The sequence below is a fragment of the Rhincodon typus genome, chromosome 2 (assembly GCF_021869965.1).
Source record: "Rhincodon typus isolate 14 chromosome 2, sRhiTyp1.1, whole genome shotgun sequence".
Classification (NCBI taxonomy): Eukaryota; Metazoa; Chordata; class Chondrichthyes; order Orectolobiformes; family Rhincodontidae; genus Rhincodon; species Rhincodon typus.
Genome location: NC_063333.1, coordinates 7,624,593 through 7,647,225, shown reverse-complemented (window position 1 = coordinate 7,647,225; position 22,633 = coordinate 7,624,593). Strand labels below are relative to the sequence as shown.

The 22,633-nt window shown below is 42.2% G+C and overlaps 2 protein-coding genes across 2 annotated transcripts in view; one reads left to right on the top strand and one right to left on the bottom strand.

Annotated features, from left to right (window-relative positions):
- acaa1 (acetyl-CoA acyltransferase 1) overlaps positions 1–5,621 on the top strand; it is a 31,524-nt gene extending 25,903 nt beyond the window's left edge. Inside the window, 2 exon segments of the mRNA XM_048615814.1 lie at positions 542–687; positions 2,274–5,621. Coding sequence (XP_048471771.1) covers positions 542–687; positions 2,274–2,349 — 222 coding nt within the window. The 3' untranslated portion in view covers positions 2,350–5,621.
- Positions 5,622–6,604: 983 nt separating this feature from the next.
- Positions 6,605–22,633, bottom strand: part of dlec1 (DLEC1 cilia and flagella associated protein) — a 129,394-nt gene continuing 113,365 nt past the window's right edge. Inside the window, exons 30-35 of the mRNA XM_048618205.1 lie at positions 20,870–20,876; positions 19,525–19,719; positions 18,121–18,246; positions 13,433–13,586; positions 10,293–10,416; positions 6,605–6,787 (exon numbers count right to left, since the gene is read on the bottom strand). Of these exons, the coding sequence (XP_048474162.1) occupies positions 6,664–6,787; positions 10,293–10,416; positions 13,433–13,586; positions 18,121–18,246; positions 19,525–19,719; positions 20,870–20,876 (730 nt within the window). The 3' untranslated portion in view covers positions 6,605–6,663. The remainder of the gene's footprint in view (positions 6,788–10,292; positions 10,417–13,432; positions 13,587–18,120; positions 18,247–19,524; positions 19,720–20,869; positions 20,877–22,633) is intronic.

The window sequence follows — 22,633 nt, the reverse complement described above, 5'->3', positions numbered from 1 at the left end:
AATGCTCCCTTTGACAGCACCTTCCAAAATCTCTGACCTCAACCTCCAAGCAGGAACACCACCACTTGCAAGCACAGCCAAAGTTCATCTAACTTAGAAATACATCGCCGTTCCTTCACTATGACTGGGTGAAAATCCTGGAATGTCCTCCCTTACAGCACCTTTACAAGATGGGCTCATCACTATGTTCTCAAGACCATTAGGGATAGTTGATAAATGCTAATCATAGAGATATACAGCATGGAAACAGACCCTTCGGTCCAACCCATCCAAGCTAACCACATATCCAGCATTTGGCCCATATCCCTCTAAACCTTCCTATTCACATGCCCATCCAGATGCCTTTTAAATATTGTATTCATACCAGCCTCCACCACTTCCTCTGGCAGCTCATTCCATACACACACCATCCTCTGTGTGAAAAAGTTGCTCCTTCGGTCCTTTTAAAAGGTGCTGCCAGTGATATCCACAATGTGTGTGGAGCTGGGCTAGACAGTAACCAGCTCTTCTGTCTCTCTGTGTTTTCTTCCACGTGCCTCAGGCTTTGTACTGTGTTGAGAAGCTGGGTATCCCCATTGAGAAGGTCAACCCTAATGGGGGTGCCATAGCCCTGGGACATCCATTGGGCTGCACTGGAGCTCGACAGATTGTTACGCTGCTAAATGAGCTGAAATGGAGAGGGAGGAGGTAAGTGTCTCCATTTGCACAGCAGAACCTGCCTTTATACAGTAAGAACTTCTAAGAAGTCTCACTGGGATACTGTTCTTCAGGGGAATTTAGTGTCTTAGTCCCACTCCCTATCCATATCAATCGGGGTCACGTCCATTTTAAACACCTACACCAGGAAGAAGGAAAAAACAAGTTTAACGAAAGGCAGTTCAGTCTAACAAAACTCACGCTAGTGAAATGTTTGCCCAGTTACACTCTTGTGAAAAGTCTTAGGATGTTTTACTACATTCAGGGTGCTATATAGATGCAAGTTATTGTTGAAACAAAAACTACTCACATTTATATAGTTTGATGCCCCAAGTATATGAGAGAAGTATCTTGGGAAATAGTTGTTGGTCGAGGAGTGGATATTGGCAAGACAGTAGAGAGAGTGCATTTCTTTGTGGCAATGGTGTGGGATCTGTTACACATGCTGACAGAGCCTCTGTTCAACAGCTCATCCAAAAGGCAACTCCTCTGACCGTGCAGCACTCCCAGCTAGATTAATACACAACTGTGGATGCTGGAGATGTCAGACAAAAACAGAAATTGCCGGTGAAACTGAGGAACTCTTTCCAGCAATTTCTGTTTTTGTCATTAAAATCCCAGCCCTGTCCAACAGGAAAGCGGAACCAGAGAACATCAATGTGGGAAGAATTTGTGGGAAGAAAGCAGAGTTAACATTTTCAGTTCTATGACTCTTCACCAGAACTAGCCTAGATTGCTGTGCTCAGGTCTCTGATGTGGATCTTTATAATAATTCACTCTCAGGATGTGGATATTGCTCACCCAGTCAGCATTTATTTCCTGTCACTAATTGCCCTTGAGAAAGTGTTGGTGTGGAGCTCTCCACATTACTGCGGTTCACCTGATGAGCCTGAGCCTATAACTTCTGTCCGAGAAGCAGTGTGCACTAGCTCAGCTAGTTCTTTCGTCATGGCATCTCTGTGTGCTGTTAACAGCCCAGTGTTTTCTGGTGCAGACACAATGGGCTGAATGGCCTCCAGCACTGTAATAATTCTGTAATTCTCACTCCATTTTCCACTTTCCAGTAAATGATTCTGACAATTTTTCATCTTCAGAGTAACTCTTTCCCAGGTGAAAGCAAAATACTGCAGATGCTAGAAATCTGAAACAAACACAGAATGCTGGAGAAACTCAGCAGGTCTGGTAGCAACAGTGGAGAGCGAAACACAGTTAACATTTCAAGTTCAGTAATTCTGAAGAAGTCATTGCTGGACTCAAAAAGTTAACTCTGTTTCTCTTAGCCTGGTCTTTGCCCCCATTTTTATTTTTCACCCATTCCCATTGATGTCCTCTGGTTCCACTTTCCAGTAGGACAGGGCTGGGATTTTAATGACAAAAACAGAAGTTGCTGGAAAGTGTTCCTCAGTTCTGAGGAAGGGTCACCGAACCCAAAACGTTAACTCTGATTTCTCTTCGCAGATGCTGCCAGATGTGCTGAGCTTTTCCAGCAACTTCTGTTTTTATTTCTGATTTACAGCATCTGCAGTTTTGTCTTTGGTTTTTATCTGGGATTTTAACGACCTTTGCTTGTGTTCCAGAGCCTATGGCGTTGTATCTACGTGTATGGGCACAGGAATGGGAGCTGCTGCTGTCTTTGAATATCCAGCAAACTGAGACCCTCAGCACTGAAGATCATGGGTGGATAAATTGCAATGGGTACATCGTATAAGAACCCAGTATCTGCTAATTGACATTCCCAGCCTATACTATGATTCAACATTAGCTAATAACTTTCACAGTGACTGATAACTTTTAAAGAGAAATTCAAACTTATAGTTATTTAGCTGAAAGACTGACATGTCGAGGTTTTCCGCTTTAAAAATAACATCAATCAAATAACTAAAAATCATATTCACTAAACACTAGAATAAAAACAAAATACCCTGGATGCTGGAAATCTGAAACAAACATGGAAGGCTAAAGAAACCCAGCAGGTCAGGCAGCATCTGTGGAGAGACAAACAGGGTTAACTTTGAGTCTTCCTCAAGGAGGAATTTCTGTTAACTCTGTTTCTTTGTCCACAGATGCTACCAGACCTGCTGAGTTTCTCCAGCACATTCTGTTTGGACTAAATTTTTTTTTGTGTTGACAACTTTTAGAAACAAAGGAGATAGGATTAGGCCTTTTGAACCTACTCTGCTGTTCAATAAGGTTGTGATTGTGGTCTCAACCCCACATTCCTATCTACCACCCATAACCCTGGATTGCCTTGTCTATGGGCCATTGCACTTACAGTTTAAACTATAGAAATAAACAGATACTGATCACTTTTCCCAGAATTACAGTTCTCATAATTGTTTCCAGTGGGTTGCTTCCTTTCTACTTTCCAACTTGATAACTTCTTGTCCCAGAGTTGCCCCTCACTAGGACGGTTGCACTGTAGATCTTTTTCTCTAGCTTTGAGAAAATTTTTCTATAACTTTGCACAAACTGAGTGTAATCTCCCACCTGCGTCTATGTGGTGAATGATAGAATCAGCCTTTTTTCTTTTTGACATGCTGACCTGACTAATGCTGTTCTTGCCTTGCTCATTATCTCTCCATTGGCAGCAGATCGTACAAGACAAACTTGCGATTGCTGTCTGCCTGAGATATTTGTGCATTTACAGGGAAGCTTGTAACCCAATCTCAAAATGGTTTCCTCGACCCTCTGCTCCATACCAACAGGAAACAGATGATCTTTGCATCTCAGTAAGTTTGCTAATTAGCTATCTATGATCCCAGCTCTCCTTTCATCCCAGAAGAGAGAATTTACAGTACTTAGTTAACAATGTAATAGCTGTAACACCTTTCTGGGACTTTGGGATACATTTGGTCTATTCTTGACATGCTCAGAACCTGCTGACGTAGTCTCCCAGTGCACTCTCAACAAAATAATCCAAGTTTCTTCAGATCTCTAATATAGCCAGGATTACTCTCAGGCAGACTCCAGCTCTGGTTCTTTCACCAGTGAGAGAATCTCAAACTAGTAGACATAGTTACATTTTCATTTAAAACTGAGATGCAAAGGAATTTATTTTTCCAGTCCCAGTATTTAATGAGTAGATAGATTTTTGAAATGTCAGGAATTGACAGCTAAACTGAACTGCCATGAAAGAGGAGTTCAGATCTGGGGTAGATCAGCCATGATCTTGCTGAAAGTTGGGGCAGGCTTAAGGGCTGAATGGCCTGCTGCTGCTCCTAAATATTATGTTTCAAGACCCCTTTCATCAACCCTATATTTAAAATTAATTCCTAAAGTATAGACGTCTAAGATACAATGCTAAGCCATAATAAAGTTATAATTATAACTGCCTTCCTAAATCTGTGCTTCCCTTGGTGCATTGTTCTACTGCTCCTGACCTTTTAAATTTTGTCACCTTGCTTGATCTGCCATTACCTGACCAAGCTCACCAACTGCACAAACACTTTCATAAATGTGAAATCCTTTAATTTCTGAAGCCTAGACTCATTGCATGATTTTGAAACCGTGCAACTCGCCTCCCTCAGCTTTCCCTTTATACAGTGTGTATGTGTTGGAAACCAACATTTACGGCCTTCCTATTCAGCCAATCCCCGTCATCTCTGCAACTGTCTTCTATCTTGTAATGGAGCCATGTTGACCTAACGGAAAGCCTTGGAGCTCACCGATGTTGTCAGCCTGGTTTGGGTGCAAGGGATACTTTGCATCCTTCCCTTCTAGCTGACTTAAACAGTGAGTGGAGTAATAATGTCGACTCTCAGTTTGCAGCAGGAGGCTGGAGGGCTGGCGTAGGACTGCAGTACAGCCAGATGTAGAGGACCGGCCTCTGGATACAGTCAACCCAGGCCTGCAGCCTGTCTCATTGAATAAAATACAGACTTGGTCTTCCTGGCCAATCAGCAGGAATGTGTTATCACCATCACTGTCCTCCATTGTCAGCAACAGGTCACAGTTACTTTTAATCAACCTGTTCAGGGATGTTACAAAACACCTCTGGAGCAGGTGGGACTTGAGCCTGGGTCTCCTGGTTCAGAGGTAGGGACCATACCACTGCACCACAAGATCCCATATCAGGTTACACTGGAAAAGTGAACAGTTAATTAAACATGATTCAAACTAGGATATGTTTGATATTGTGGTAACAAGAAGAAACTTCCGTTCCAAGTATTAGATTTTGGCTGAGGTTATTAAGCAAAGAGTGTTTAATGCATTTTGTTTCACGACTAAAATCATCATCTTTCTTACTATTAAGCTGACTTGCTCTTGATCTTCTTTCTAATAAAGACGTTACTTTTTAAAATAAAGTCACCAGTTTGAGTCTCCATTGATAGTGATGCTTCAATTCATTGACCTCTTGGGATTTGAAGGGGTTCAAGAATGGTACTCATTTCCTTTTCGTACCTAAATTTACAAAAACTAAAACTTTATTATTTTAGGAATGTGGTTGTGGTTTGGCCATCCCTGATTGCCTGGGAATCATTTCTCTCTTACTTGTATGAGATGTGGGTGTTAATAGTCAAAGCCGGTATTGTGACATTTCAAAGTGCTCATCCAAGTACTTTATAAAAATTGTAAGCTTTCCTGACTTCCAGACATTACATTCCAGATTCCCAACACCACCTTCTGGATGAAAAGATTTGGAGTCATTAGCTTGGGATTGGAGTTTGATAAAGAAACTAAAAATGATTGTTTTGTTCTTTCTGCATATTTCACTGGAAGAAGTTTCCGATTATCTAGTACTGCATATCAGATAAACAGTCTAATGATAATTTGGCAAAGGTGGAGGTGGAAGTGACGCAGAGATGGCTATCATCAATGTGATGTAGAGATGCTGGTGTTGGATTGGGGTGGACAAGGTCTGACACCTGAAGTAGGAGTAAGGCTCCGAAAAGCTTGTGTTTTCAAATAAATCTGTTGGACTATAACCTGGTGTCGTGTGATTTATGACCATATCATCAATGTTCATATAAATGGCAGAAGGAGCAGAGGCAGCTGCTTGGATGGTCTGTGTTATTTACAAAGCTTATTGGTGGAGGTCAGGTGAGAGAGCAGCAGGGAGAGATGTTTAAAAAGATGATTTGCAGGACAGAAATGTAAGAGGCTTTAACAGATGAGAGCAGCGACAGTGTTTCCTGTGGAAATGTGACAAACAAAGGGCTTAAAGTTGGGCCACTGGGGATTTTGAATATACAGTTGTAAGCGCACTGGAGGATAGTCTTTTCAGGGGCTAATGCAAGAGAAAATAGTGTTGGGGAATTCAAGGGTGATGTAGGTGTTCAGTGATGCAAGGAGATGATTAGTGATGACCATCTATTTAATTTATACGACAGGTCGAGAAGGTGGGATGGCCAGATCCCTGGGGTAGCTGTCTAAAGTGGTTTTCTCAATGATAGAGTCGTAGAGTCCTAAATTAAGCTACTCCCATTTTTCCAGTCCCATTATCCAGTTGCAAGGCATATGGTAGGAAAACTCCAACCACACAGCAGTAATAGTACTTGGCTCTAGTTCTGGTCAAGTGGGCAGAATGAGATTGTTCCGAAGAAGGGTCGCTGGACCTGAAACATTAACTCTGATTTCTCTCCACAGATGCTGCCAGACCTGTTGATTTTTTCCAGCAATTTCCGTTTTTCTTTCTGCAGTTCTTTTGGGGTTTTTGTTTTGTAGAATGATACCAGGCCTACAGTGGACCACATAGAGAGTAGCACCGGGCAGACCGGAGAGTCACCATTTCACCCAATCCAGTGGGTCTCTCTCCGTGTCAGGGAAGATTAAGCTAAACCTCCATGTGATATTTAATGAAATGACGGCTTGTGCCTTTCACACAAGGAACCAGCTTCTATTACTGGAAATTTTAGATTTAATGAAAAAAAACCCTTTCATAGGTTAAGCATTAATGAAGATAGTACAGCTAAATATTTACATTGATTAACTTGTTGGAGGTTCGAGTAATTTTAATTTCTGCTGACACTATGGGATGAACATAGCTTCGTATTTTTCGTCAAGCGTCCCTCTTCCTTGCACTGAGAATTTTACCGGTCTCTCACCCAGAATTCCTTGGATAACAACGTTTGTTTGATACATTTTCTCATCCCTGTGATGGAACAAAACAAAACTAAGTTATTTCACATGCAGAAATGAGTGAGTAGATATTGGAAAACCCATAAACAGCCTTCAGCAGCAGCAGAGAAAATTGTGAGGCTGAAAGTGATCATCCAGTGTTCAGATAATAAACCCAGCTTCTCATCCTATCCCTTGATATCTTCCTTCTTCAAACTTTCCCCTGTTTTTTGACTACTTAAGTCACTGTACATTCTCCAACCACCACATTCCCCTAATCACAAAATTACCCCTCAGAATTATTGGTTGCAACAGCATTTCATGGAAATCCTCATTACCAACAGCATGGTGTGGTCAGATCAGGCACATAACCAAAAGACCATAATCAGTCCAGCCACATTAATGTTATGGCTGAAAGGAGGAGTCTAAGACCGGATTCTGAATTCTACAAGGGGAGTGCTATTATGGTAAAGGAGTGATTGAGATGCTGAACAGGTGTTAATAATATAGTTGAATAGGTCAGCTGTGCTGAACATGGCTTTGTGCGTAGGAAATCGTGTTTCACTAACTTAATTGAGTTATTTGAAGAAGTAACAAAGAGGATTGATGCGAGCAGAGTGGTAGATGTGATCCATATGGACTTCAGTAAGGCCTTCAACAAGGTTCCTAATGATAGACTGGTTAGCAAGGTTAGATCCATGGAATACAGGGATAACTGGCTATTTGGATATAGAACTGGCTCAAAGATAGAAGTTAGTTGGTGGTGGTGGAGGGTTGTTTATCAGACTGGAGGCCTGTGACCAGTGGTGTACTACAAGGAAGGGGGCTGGGTCTGCTGCTTTTCGTTATTTATATAAATGATTTGGATGTGAACATAGGAGTTATGGTTAGTAAGTTTGCAGATGACACTAAAATTGGAGGTGTAGTGAACAACAAAGAAGGTTACCTCAGAGTACAATAGGATCTTGATCAGGAACAAAACCAGAAATTGCTGGAAAAGTTCAGCAGGTTTGGCAGCATCTGTGAAGAAAAATTAAAGTTAACTTTGGGTCTGGTGACCCTTCCTCAGAGCAGTTCTGAGGAAGATGCTGCCAGACCTGCTGAAATTTTCTAGCAACTTGTTTTTGTTCCTGATTTACAGCATCCACAGTTCATTCAGGATCTTATCAGATGGGCCAATGGGCCAAGAAGGGGAAGATGGAGTTTAATTTAGATAAATGTGAGGTGCTGTATTTTGGAAAGGCAAATCAGGGTAGGACTTATACACTTAAATGGTAAGATCCTGGGGAGTGTTGCTGAACAAAGAGACCGTAGAGTGCAAGTTCATAGTTCCTTGAAAGTGGAGTTGCAGGTAGATAGGATAGTGAAGAAGGCCTTTGGTATGCTTGCCTTTATTGGTTAGTGCATCGAGTATAGGAGTTGGGAGATCATGTTGCAGCTGTATTGGACATTGCTTCAGTCACTTTTGGAGTTTTGTATGCAATTCTGGTCTCTGTCCTATAGGAAGGATGTTGTGAAACTTGAAAGGGCTCAGAAAAGATTTGAGGATGTTGCCAGGGTTGGAAGGTTTGAGCTACAGGGAGAGGCTGAATAGGCTAGGGTTATTTTCCCTGGAGCGACAGAGGCTTAGTGGTGACCTTATAGAGGTTTATAAAATCATGAGGGGCAGGGATAGGGTAAATAGGCAAGGACTTTTTCCCAGGATGGGGAGTCCAAAACTAAAGAGCATAGTTTAAGATAAGAGGGGAAAGATATAAAAGGGACTTAAGGGGCAACATTTTCACGCAGAGAGTGGTGCGTGTATGGAATGAGCTGCCAGAGGAAGTGGTGGAAGCTGTTATGATTATGACATTTAATAGGCATCTGGATGGGTATATGAATAGGAAGGGTTTAGAGGGATATAGGCCAAATGCTGGTAAATAGAACTAAATTTATATAGGATGTCTTGACTTTCTGACAGCAAAGTCAACAAGACAGGGATGGGGAATTTAGAACCACAAAATCCTTACAATGCAGAAAGAAGTCATTCAGCCCATTGAGTCTGCACTGACCCACCTGAAGAGCACCCTTCCAAAACTCAGCCCCCTACCCTATCCCAGTTAACCTCATTTACCATGGCTAATCCACCTAACATTCACATCTCTAGACTGTGGGAAGAGACAGTAGCAACGGGCAGAAACATGGGGAGAATGTACAAACTCCACACATGCAACCACCCAAGGCTGAAATCGAAACCAAGCCCCTGGCAGTGTGAGGCAGCAGTGCTGACCACTGTGGCACCGTGCCACCGAATATCAAGTGGAGGACAATGTTCTTCATGCTTTGAAATTGTGTAACTCAATGTTGAATCCAGAAGCCTGGGGAGGTGATGGCCTAGTAGTGTTATCACTGGATATTAATCCAGAGACCTTGGTAATGTTCCGGTAGTCCAGGTTCAAATCCAGCCATGGCCAATGATGGAATTTAAATCCAATAACTATCTGGAATTAGGATTCTAATAATGACCATGAATCCATTGTCAATTGTTGGAAAAACCCATTTGGTTTACTAAACTCCTTTAAGGAAAGAAACTGCTGTCTTTACTTGGCCTGGCCTACATGTGAGTCCAGACACACACTGATGTTGGGTGATTCTTCACTGTCCTCTGCACAATTAGGGATGGGCAATAAAAGCTGGCCTGACCAATAATGGCCACATCACATGAATGAATTTTTTAAAATTCGTACCTAAACAAAAAGTGAGGTAGTGTTCCTCTAGCTTCACTGGAACCTCGCAGCAGGCCAGAGGAAGGAGGAAGCAGCACCAAAGACATATTTGTCCTTTATGCCAGTTCCACAATTTCTAATTTTCTCACCCTAGCCACTCCCCGTTTGCCATGAATGTACAATCCTTCTTCATGTCCATTCCCCATCAGGATGATCTGAAGACTTTCTCCTTCTTCCTTGATAAGCGAACTAAATTGTCCCCAACCCCACCACTCTCATTCACCTGCCTGAGTCTGTTCTCACTCTAAACAACTTTTCCTTTAACCCATCTCGCTTACTCCAAGTCAAAGATGTGACTGCAGGTACCCATATGGGTCCCAGTCATTGTTACCTCTTTGTGAATTACATGGGACATTCCTTGTTCCAGTCCTACTCTAGCACCCATCCACAACTCTTTGTCCGATAAAGTGACGACATCATATAACATATCCACTACCTTAGAGGGAGTCGGTTAGCTCGGATGGCTGGAAGGCTGGTTTGCAACACAGAGATCCCAATAGCGTGGGTTAAATTCCCACCACCAATAATGCCCAAAGCTGAGGTTACCAAGAAGGATTCTCCTTCTCAATCTCTCCCCTTGCTTGAGGCATGATGACCTTCACGTTAAACCACCACCACCACCACCACCATTTGTTGCTTTCTGATCAGAGATCTGCCCTAGGGTCCCGTAGCACGGTGATCAGTTTGCTTTACATCCACGTTTCCTTTTTACAGAGGTCAACAACCTGGTGTCGCAGTTCAGAATAACAAAGTTTGCGAGCCCCCTGCAGTTACCTGGCCTTGAACGTGATCTGTATCGCTACACGGCTTGTTGATAAATGGATGGAGTGAGCCTGTAAAACCCCATGCTCGGGACAAATTTCAAACACACCCTGCTCTTCCTGGCTTTCAATTGGAGCTGTGGAGAGATGAGAAGAGTTCAGCATTGAATGGATAACATTAATCAATCTGGCAACAAAAGACGGCTCACCATTTCATCATGGATAGAAAGGTGGTGAGAGAATGGGATGGAGCGCTTCCAAAATGTTGCTAGCCAGTATCAGTATCGACTACTCTCCTGCCTTGCTGTCTCTGTTTTATGACAGTCCTAATCCCAGCTTCACCAATACCACATTGTCTACTTTTGGACTGGCCAGTCTGAATTTTTGTTCATTCTTTCAGGGAACATGAACAACAATAGTCAAACTTGTTGCCCAGTTAAATTGCCCTTTAGATCATCAATAAAGTGCCAGTAACAAAAGCAGAAATTACTGGAGAAACTCAGGTCTGGCAGCATTTGTGGAGAGAGAAGCAGAGTTAATGTTTAGAGTTCAATGACTCATCTTAAGAACTGAAGGGACCAGAAAATGATGGTTTTTATAGTGTTGATAAAGGTGGAGGAGGAGCCAGTGAAATAGATTATGAAAGTTCCTACAGAAAAAGATGAAGGGAGTGCTAATAATGGTAAAGAAGTGATTGAGATACTAAGTAGATGTTAATGATATGTCTGAATAGGCGAAAATAGGTCAGCTTTGCTAACAGCAAAGCCAACAAGACACAAGTGATGGTGTATCAAATTGTGGACAGTGCTCTTCATTCTCTGAAATTGTTGAACTCAATTTTTAGTCCTGAAGGCTATAAAAGTACCTAAGCAAAAGGTGAGGTGCTCTTCCTTCAGCTTTCTTCACTGGAACACTACAGCAGGCCTAAGATGGAAATGTTAGTATGAGATCAGAATGGTGTATCAAAGTGGCAAGCAATTGGAAAGCCCCTTCTTCTGAACTCACTGGACCTAAAAAGTTAACTCTTTCCACAGACACTGCCAGACCTGCTGAATTTCTCCAGCAATTTCCATTTTTGTTTCAGATTTCCAGCATCTGTAGTTTTTTAATATATATAATAAAGTGCCCATCCTGCATTGTCCTGCATCCCTGCTAAGAACAAGAATGAAATTGGCCTCCTTCTAGAAATGATTTTTGCAACCAAAAATGAAGCTTTCATCTATTTAGGCTATTGCAAATGAGCCCAGCTCATGGAGATGAAAGAATCCAGAATCTAGAATTAAAGGGTTCCCCCCATTTATAACAGAGATTTGATGAAAACTTTTCCAAAAATGGACAGTGTTTTGTGGTTGAATAAATCAACTGTCATGCGGTCAGTAGATAAACTTGATATCTTATGTACTTGTCAGCCCAAGCTTGGCTGGCATTCCAGGTCTTGCTGCATTTGAACATGGACTGCTTCATTTATCTGAGGAGTCACAAATGGTGTTGGACATTGTGCTATCATCAGCGAACATCCCAACATCCGACCTTATGATGGAGGCAATGAAGCAGCTAATGATGATTGGGCCTAGGACACTACCCCAAGGAACTCCTGCAGAGATGTCCTGGAGTTGAGATGAATGACCTCCAACAACCAAAACCATCTTCCTCTGTGCCAGGTATGACTAACCAGCAGAAGAGTTTGCCACCTGATAACCATTGATACCAATTTTGATGCCACACTCAGTCAATTGCAACCTTAATGTCACAGGGGGAGGCAATGGTCTAGTGGTATTCTCGCTGAACTGTTAATCCAGAGACTCAGGTAGTGTTCTGGGAACCTGGGTTTGAATTCTGCCACGGCAGATGGTGGAATTTGAATTCAATAAAAATCTGGAATTAAAAGTCTAATGATGACCATGAAACCATTGTTGATTGTTGGAAAAACCCATCTGGTTCATTAATGCCCTTTTGGGAAGGAAACTGCCATCCTTACCTGGTCTATACTACTGTGACTCCAGGCCCACAGCAATGTGGTTGACTCTTAACTCCTCTCTGGGATGGGCAATAAATGCTGGCCTAGCCAGCGACATCTTCATTTCATGAATGAATAAAAAAGAAGGCTGTCACTCTCACCTTACCTCTGGAGCTCAGCTCTATTGTCCATGTTTAGACTAAATGGCCCTTGCAGAAGTCAAAGTGAGCATTAGTGAATCTTGTGATCATGAAACCACTGGATTGGCCAAAAACCCATCAGGTTCACTAATATCCTTAAGGAAAGGAAATCTGCCATCTACCCAGTCAGGTCAGTTGTAACTTCAGACCCACAGCAATGTGGTTGACTCTTAACTACCCTCTCCAGTGGAATCACAAGCCATCCTCAATAGTGTTCCAAGAGGGCCACCACCTTCTTAAAGGCAATATGTGCTGACCTTGCCAGTACTGCCAATAATCTGGGAATGAATTTTTAAAAGGTGTTCTGATTAGCCAACTATAAGGAGACTTATTGGTCTGTTTTTGATAACTGAAGAACACTGGGGAGCTTTGATAGTTAAACCTATATCTCCTGGAGTCTGTGTGTTTATCATGGATTTCCCTCCTGCAGTCTTGGATCTAATGCAATTTACAATGCTTACATTTAAAAAGAGGTCAAATGTTGAAATTATGCTGTTTGCTATTAGTGCTGAAGTCAGTTACATTTGGTATCAAGCAATGCTCACTCTCATTTCCCTTGGTCTTATGCGAATGTCCAGAGGTCTATGTGCGGCAGTGACTTCTGGAAATGGAAGCCATGCATCAAGTCGCTGATCTATGCACATGAAGCTTCCACACGTGGGTGTGCCACATAGAAGGAACATTGGTATCAAGTCACTGTTCCGAGAAAGAGTAATGTTGGACTGGAAATGTTTACTCTGTTTCTCTTTCCATAGATGCTGCCAGATCTGCTGAGTTTCTCCAGCATTTTATTTTGTTTTTAATCAGATTTCCAACATCTGTTTTTTGCTTCTATACATTTGGTATCAAGTTAATCTCCTAACTATGGTGATGGAAGCTGGGATTACACACCAAATGTCCATGGCCCACACATTTGGAAGCTCCACGACGAACGGCACTGGGGTATAAAATGGATGGTAATCCTCATCTCAGTGAGTAAGGTATTTCAAATCTCACCGATTGCTGCAGTCCAGAAACTCTTTGACCCTGTCCTGTTCAGGAGGAAGATCTCCCTTCTCCTGCATTGTCCAACCAAGCAGATTCCAAAATCGATGCAGTCAGTGGAAAGCTCAAGGAATGGCAGCGCAAAGGAAGCATGGAGAGGGATGAGCTGTAAGGAGGAATCTCAGTTTTCTATCACAATCTTCTTGACAGCACAGGTATACAGGTATTCCACAAATATAGCCTACAGTATTTCAAATAACAGAACAAACAATTGCAAATCTGTATTTATCCAGTCAGGAACAATTGGAGGGTATATCATGAATAAAGGAGGAGGTAAGAAAGTTGCCTTCAAAAGAGAGGTGATCTACGATCTAAATTGACTTCATCCTCCAAGTGAACTGATTGTTATGGAAAGTAACCCAAAAATCCAGAGACCCAGGTAACGTTCTGGTGAGCCAGGTTCAAATCCCGCCACAGCCAGATGGGTCATTTCGAATTCAATAAAAAAAATCTGGAATTAGCAATCCAATGATGACCATGAATCCATTGCCAACTGTTGGAAAAACCCATCTGGTTCACTAGTGTCCTTTAGGGAAGGAAACTGCCATCCTTACCTGGTCTGGCCTACATGTGACTCCAGACTCACAGCAATGGTGTTGACTCTTAACTGCCCTCTGGGCAATTAGGGATGGGTAATAAATGCTGACTACCCAGTGACGCCTTCATTCCATTAATGAATAGAGAAAATAAAAGACACTTTGGTCCAACTTGTCCATGCTGACCTGATATCCTAAATTAATTTAGTCCCAACTGCCAGCATTTGGCTCATATCCCTCTAAACCCTTCCTATTCGTATATCAATCCAGATCTTTTAAATGTGGTAACTGTACCAGCCTCCACCACCTCCACTGGCAGCTCATTCCATACAATCACCACCCTCTGCGTGGAAGGAGGGAAATATTGGAAAACTACCAATGTTTATTCCAAACCTTTGTTCAAAAATGGAGGGAAACAAAAAGCAAGTAACGATAGCTCAGTTAGTGTAATATCTGTTACTGGAAACAAATTAAGAGCCTACATTAAAAGATTTAAAACAGATCATTTAGAAATGCATAGAATGCCCAGAGTAGAAACAGGCCATTTGGCCAACAACTCCACCCCACCCTCCAAACAGCATCCCACCCTGTCCCATCCCCCTACTCTATCCTTGTAACCCTGCATTTCCCATGGCTAATGCACCTTACCTGAACACTATTGGTAAATTAGCATGACCAATCCACCTAACTTGTACATCTGTCTTGGAAGGAAACCAGAGCACCTGGCAGAAAACCACACAACACGGGAAAACGTGCAAACTCCACACAGTTGCCCAAAGCTGTTGCTTGAACCCGGGTCTCTGGCACTGAGAGAGACAGCAGTGTTAACCACTCAGCCACCATGCCACCCCATTATATGATCAGAGTCAGCATGGCTTTGTGAAGGGTTAACCATGCCTGACAAATTTCATGCAATTCTTTGAGATGGTAACAAGTAGGACAGATAACGGGAAATCAGTAGATGCAATACATTTGGATTTTCAAAGGGTATCCGATAAGGTACCTCACACAAGAACCTATGGTGTTGGAGGTAGTACATCAGCATGGATTTAGGATTGGCTCCCTAATAGAAAACAAGAAATTGGGATGAAAGGGATATTTTTAGGATGGCAATGTGTAACTAATAGGTGCCTCAAGGATAATTGCTGTGGCCACAGTTATTGAAATATTTAAGTGTCTTGGATGAGAAAAGTGAATGTACTATCGCCAAGTTTGTGGATGACACAAAAATGGGTGGGAAGGCAAGTGGTGACACAAAGAGTCTGCAGAAGGACATAGACAGGTTATGAGCGGGCAAAAACTTGGCAGATGGAATATAATATGGGAAAATGGGAGGGTAGAGGAGCTGAATATTATTTAATGGAGAAAGACTGCAGAAAACTGAAGCATAGAGAGATTTGAGAAACATCGTGTATAACTCAGAAAAAGCTCGCATTGAAGACCAGCAGATAGTAGGGAAGGCAAATGAAATGCTGGCCTTTATTTCAAAGAGAATAGAGTATAAAAAATAGGGATGTCTTGTTGAAACTGTACAAAGGCACTCAGACTACACTAGAATAATGTGAACAGTTGTGGGCCCCTCTTCCACACCATTCAAAAACAACCATGTAACTACTCTAATCCCATTTTCCAGCACTCTAGCTTTATATGCCTTGGCGTCACAAGTGTACACCTAAATATTTCTTACATGTTATGAGGGCTTCTGCCTCCACTACCCTTACAGACTGAGTTCTAGATTCCTGTCACCCTCTTAGTTAAAAAAAAGTTTCCTTACATCCCCTCTAAATCTCTCGCCCTTACCATAAATCTATGCCCCTGATCATTGATCTCTCCCCTAAGGGTAAATGTTTCTTCCTGTCCACATTTGCTATGCCCCTTATAATTTTATGCATCTCATTTGGGGGGGGGGGGCGGCGAGGGTGTTGATTGGTTGGACAGCTGGTTTGCAACAGCGCAAGTTCAATTCCCAAAATAGCTGAGATCACTATGAAGTTCCTACTGTCTCAACCTCACTCCTCGCATGAGGTGTGGTGACTCTCAGGTAAAACCACCACCAGTCATGCAATGAGAAAGTGGTACTATGGTGATTTTACATTTCAATCATGTTCCCTCTCAGTCTCTTCTGCTTCAAGAAAAACAACACCAGTCTATCTAATCTCTCTTTATAACTACACTCTCCAGCCCAGGCAACATACTGTTAAATCTCCTCTGCATCCTCTCCAGTGCAATCACATCCCTCCTATAATATGGATTCCAGAACTGTACACAATAGTTAGTTGTGGTCTAATCAAATGCTTTATACAGTTCCAACATAACCTTCCTGCTCTTAAACTCTATGTCTCAGCTAATAAAGGCAAGTATTCCTTATGCCTTCTTAACACTTTTATTTACCTGTCCCACCACCTTAAGGGGCTGATGGAAATGCAAACCAAGGTCCCACTGATCCTTGGCGCTTTCCAGGGTCCCACTGTTTCGCTTGTCCTTTTCTTAGAAGGCAGTGAATCTGTGGAATTTATTACCGCAGAGTGTTCTAGACTCTGGATCATTAAATATGCTCAAGGCTGAGACAGACTCATATTTTTAATCAGCAAGGGAATTAAGGGTTATGCAGAAAAGAAAGGAAAGTGGAGTTGAGGATTTTCAGACCAGCCATGATCTCGCTGAATGGTGGAGCAGTCTCAGTAGGTCAAATGCCTTTCTTCTTCTCCAAACCTTATGTTCTCACTTTTCTCATTTTGTCTTGTAGGATGCGGGCATCACTGGCTGGCCAGCTTTTATTGTCCATCCCTAGCTGCCCTTGAGAAGTCCATATAATATTATAACTGTCTCCGTACAGCATTGTGACTGTCCCTACACCACATTGTCTCCAATCATTTAAGAAAATAGCTCAGTACTATGTTCTCCAGGTCAATTAGGTATTGGCAATAAGTGGATACAGAACTGGCTTTGTCATAGAAGACAGAGGGTAGCGTTGGAAGAATGCTTTTTGGAATGCAGGGGTGTTAACTAGTGGTGTTCCACATGGATCAGTGCTGAGACCTCTGCTGTTTGTGGTCTACATAAATGATTTGGAGAAAAACGTGGTTGGTCTAGTTAGTAAGATTGCGTCGATACAAAGATTGGTGGAGTTGCACATAGTGAGGAGGATTGTCAGAGGATACAGCAGGATATAGAAAAATGGCAGATAGAGTTTAATCTGGACAAATGTGAGGTGATGCATTTTGGAAGGTCAAGTACAGTTGGAAATTATACAGTGAATGATAGATCCCCTAGGAGTATTGACATGCAGAGGGATCTGGGTGTGCAGGTCCACAGATCACTGAAGATGGCAGCACAGGCAGATAGGTAATAAAAAAGCCCAAGGCATGCTTGCCTTCATTGGAAGTGGCATTGAGTATGGATAGTCAAGTAATGCTGCAGCTTTAAAGAACATTAGTTAGGCCACACCTGGAATATTACATACAGTTCTGGTCACCACACTACCAGAAGGATGTGGATGCTTTGGAGAGGGTACAGAAAAGGTTTACCAGGATGTTGCCTGGTATGCGGGATTTTAACTATGAAGAAAGGTTGGATAGACTGGGTTTATTTTCACTAGAACATTTAAGGTTGAGGGCGACCTGATAGAAGATTATGGAAAGTATGAGACTTTTTTCCCCAGGGTGGAGGCGTCTATTACCAGGGGACACAGGTTTAAGGTCGAGGAGGGGAGTTTAAAAGAGATCTACGAGGCAAGTTTTTCACACAAAGGGTGGTGATTGCCTGTAACCCACTGCCAGAAGTGGTGGTGGAAGCAGACAAATTAGCAGCATTCAAGGAGCACCTGGATGAATACATGAATAGGAAGGGAAGAGACGGATATGGATCCTGTAAGTGAAAACAGTTTTAGTATGGAAGAGCAAAACATGTTGGCGTAGGTTTGGAGGGCCAAAGGGCCTGTTCCTGTGCTCTGTTGTTCTTTGTTCTTCTTTATTCTAAATGCTGGCCCAGTTACATCATATAAATGAATTAATAAAAGAAGAAGAATTTTTAACAAGAGGATAAAGGACCTGGTATGAAAACTTCAAAAAGTCTTTGTACAGATATTCCCTGCCTGTATCTTACCTGGGTTGTCTTGTTGCTGTACTCAATCACAAGGTCCTGGTTAAACTCCAGTTTCCGTTTTCTCCTTTGACACCAATTTTCCTGGCATTTCAACAAGTCCAGAGAAGTGCAAAACGCAATGGTGACCTACAAAGATACAACAGGAATCATTAGTGTTGTACAGTGCTGGGTACCAGTCAGCATCATTACAACTGGAGGTTGCAGAGTTGCACTAATCTTTTTTAGTCCCACTGATTTTAATATACCTTGAATATAACCATGCTGGTGATATGACTGATTTCATAAGATCTCAGATGTAAGGTGTGTCAGGTTCAGCATTAAGTGCAAATCAGCCAGGTTTCTTTAATCAATTACAAAGAATTGTTTTATTACCAAAAAGAAACTTACTCAAACAAAAGGTGAAATAATTAATGACAAACAGTTTGGACTATGCAAATATGGATTCTATAAGCCTTCTAAAAAGCTAACACAAACATGTACACAAGCAAACTTGTACAAACAGACATGGGCAAACATACAAATACACACACACACACACACACACACACACACACACGTGAGGTGAGGTGAAACAAAAATGTGAAAACTGTACAGAATGTTTCATTAGTCAAGAATAGCTAAACTCATGAGAATTGGATAAGTCACGATTGTCCTAAATATTCTGATTCCGAGGCTAGTCTGTACACACAAACTAGATGTATTCCTGGCTGAATTCCCTTTTCTTCAAATGGTGGGGCATATTCAAACAAATCCTCTCCAGCAATAACATCAAAGGATATGAAAATAGTGTGGGAATAATGGCACTGAGGAGGATGGGTCAATATCCTGGAATTCCCTTCCTGAAGACCCTGTGGCTGTTCCTACTCACCAAGGATGGCAGTAGTTCAAGAAGGCAGCTCATCACCACATTCTCAGGGGTAATTAGGGGTGGGTAAAGAATGCTGGCCTATCCCATGAACGAATAAAAATAAACATACCACTCTCACAGTATTTTGTAATGACCCACCCATTCTATGCATGACTGAACTGGTAACTGAGCATTAGGTTAATGGCATAATATTTTGAAAGGAGGCAGGAACATATGATGGGCTAGCTTACTAAATGCTGTAATTGTGCATTCAGTAATCATGGTCAGAAACTGTTCTCATTCCTTTGAAATAAGTGTGACAAAAGCACCTTTCATACATGTAAACAGCATTCCTGCTGTACTTCTGGTAATATTAAGTATTGGGCTTGGAGAAAGTTATTCAATTTGGATAGGACTATGACTTTAAGGCAAAGCTAATGGGCAGGGCTGAAGAGAAAACTCTCGTGACATCACACTCCAGAGCCTGTATTGAGAGAAGTTTGGATTTAACTCTCATTCCCCTACATTCCCCCAACCACGCACCCCTGGGCACTTACATGCAGGTGTTGTTGGGGGTATAGTAACAGCATCTTTGTATTCTCCTCCCGGTCACTGTTCGAAGATTTAAGGCTGTTTTTGGGGTCCACATTCAAAATACAGAAAGGTCTTTGAAGCAAAAACTGAAAGTAGAGAGCAGTCTCACTGGGATTTGTCAGCTTGAAGCCACGTGTCGTCAGGACTTCTTTTTGGATCTGGATAGAGAGACGGTAGGAAGAGAATCAGAGAAAGAGAAAACTTAGTTCATGTTACCATGTGTGGGTAGGGTTTGGAATACACTATCAGGGTGGTGAATGCAGATTCTATTGCAGATGTCATACGGGAACTGAATAATTCACGGGAGGCAATGGCCTAATGGTATTATTGCCAGACTGTTAACCCAGAGACCCAGATAATGTTCAGGGGGCATGGGTTTGGATCCCACCAGAGCAGATGGTGAAATTCGAATTCTATAAGGTATCTTATATTGGGTGGCATGGTGGCTCAGTTGTTAGCACTGCTGCCTCACAGCACCAGGGACCTGGGTTCGATTCCACCCTCGGGCAACTATCTGTGGAGTTTGCACATTCTCCCCATGTCTGTGTGGGTTTCCTCCCACAGTCCAAAGATGTGCAGGTTAGGTGAATTGGCCAAGCTAAATTACCAATAGTATTCAGGGATGTGTAGATTAGGTGGGTTACAGGGAGATGGGTCTGGGTTGGAGGCTCTGAGGTTTGGTGTGGACTTGTTGGGCCGAAGGGCCTGTTTCCACACTGTAGGGATTCTGTGATGATTCTATTCTACGATGATGATCTGGAATTAAGAGTCTAAATGATTACCATGAATCTATTGTTGATTGTCAGGGAAAAACCCACCTGGTTCACTAATGTCCTTTAGGGAAGGAAACTGCCATCTTTACCTGGTCTGGCCTACATGTGACTCCAGAACCACAGCAATGTGGTTGACCCTTAACTGCCCTCTAGGCAATGAGGGATGGGCAACAAATGCTGCCTGGTCAGCGATGCCTTCATACCGTGAATGAATAATGACAAAAAATACTTGAAGGAGAAAAAATTGCAAGGATGTGGGGAAAGAGTGGGAATATGAACCTAAATGGATGGCTATTTGAAAGAATTGGTGTAGATTCAAGGGGACAAATGGCCTCCTTTTGTACAATCTATGGTTCTGTGAAATCTGCAGAATTCCAGCCTCTCATTGATTAAGATGATGCAGAAAGGCTAATAGAGAGTTACTGTGCTGGAGAATGAACCAGCTATTAGTTTGGGTAGAGTACTGCCACTAGTTATCTTTGTTTTAATTAATTTAAAGGTCCTAATTGGTTAAAAATAGCAGAGGATTAATTACCAGTGAGCTTTAACACAAAGAGGCACTCAGTCACAGAGTCATAGAGGTCTGCAGCACAGCAAAAGACCCTTCGGCCCATCATATCCAGGCCAGTCATAAACAATCACCTAAACTACACTAATCTTATTTTCCAGCACTTGGTCTATAGCCTTGGCACCAAGTGCATATTTAAATATTTCTTAAATGTTATGAGGGTTTCTGCCTCTACCACCTTTACAGCAGTGAGTTCCAGATTTCCATCACCCTCTGGCTGAAGATGTTTTTCGTCACATCTCCTCTGTATTGCCTGTTCCTTACCTTAAATCTATTCCCATCCCTCATCACTGATCCCTCCACCAGATTTTCTTCCTTGCTACACTTTCTATGCCCCTTATAATTTTATATATTACAATTATGACCACCCCCCACCCTGTCTCTTCTGCTCCAAGGAAAACAAACCCCATCTGTCCAATCTTGCTTCATAACTGCAACTCTTCAGCCTAGGCAACATCCTCGTAAATCTACTGCAGCATCTCTAGTGCTATCACATCTCTAAGCATCATCTTAGCGTGATGCTGTTCATTTCAAGAAAGCAATAGCTGCAAGTTATTTTGGCCAATTAGATATAATTAAAACAGACAATGATGACACATCAGTCTCCATCAGGATCTTGAGCTTGACTTCACTTCCCCTACCAAAGGCTGCAGGACATCATCAGACAAAGTGAACCTTAATACAAATCACCAATATTAATCCTTTAAGGACCATTACCTTACAGAGCAAACACCCAGAGTGAGGTGAGGAAGCACAGACTATGACTGTACAATAATACATCAGCAAGTGTCAGGGGAGGCAATGGCCTACCGGTATTATCGCTAGACTATTAATCCAGAAACTCAGCTAATGTTCTGAGGACCCATATTCAAATCCCACCATGGCAGATGGTGAATTTGAATTCAATAAAGAATCTGAAATTAAGGGTCTAATGATGACCATGAAGCTATTATTGATGGTCAGAAAAAAAACATCTAGTTCCCTAATGTCCTTTAGAGAAGGAAATCTGTCATCTTTATCTGGTCTGGCCTACATGTGACTTCAGACCCACAGCAATATGGTTGGCTCTTAACTCTCCTCTGGGCAATTAGGGATGGGCAATAAATGCCTGCCTAGCCGAGATGCCCACATCCCATGAGTGAATAAAATAAAAGTATCTGGTGTCTTCTGGACAGGAGGGAAAAATGGCAAAAGTATCCATTTCATGGTTGTGTCAGGTTAGAAGCAGCAAGGCAAAGGGTTCTAGGCTTTGATAATTGAAAGCTCTGCCAGTGATGGAATAACCAACAGTTCAGAGATAGAAGGCCATTGGAGATGGAATGGGATGTAGGACAGGAGAAGTAATTAGGTCAGACATTGGAGGAAGTTGTAATTGCAGATGGGAAATTCCAATCTTGATAAGGTGGCAAGAACAAAGTAATGAATGTAATTGATTAAGGAGTCTGGTGTGTTAGAAGTGGAGTGTGGAGGAGGTGACAGAAGGTGGATGAGGCACGAATGGTTAGTGCTAGTTTAGGAGAACAGAGATGTGTTGGGGATGGAGAAATCCTGCCAAGGTTCTTCTTTTGGAAACTGCATGTGTTAGCATTGTGAGAGAGCACAATTATCCCAGCATTGAAAAGATTGCTGCCAATTGGTCTAGAGACACAAATCAAAAAAAAAAATCACTTAGTTAGCTTGGTAGAGGTCTTTACCACCAGGCAGTCAATGACGGTAGCCCAGCAAGAAATC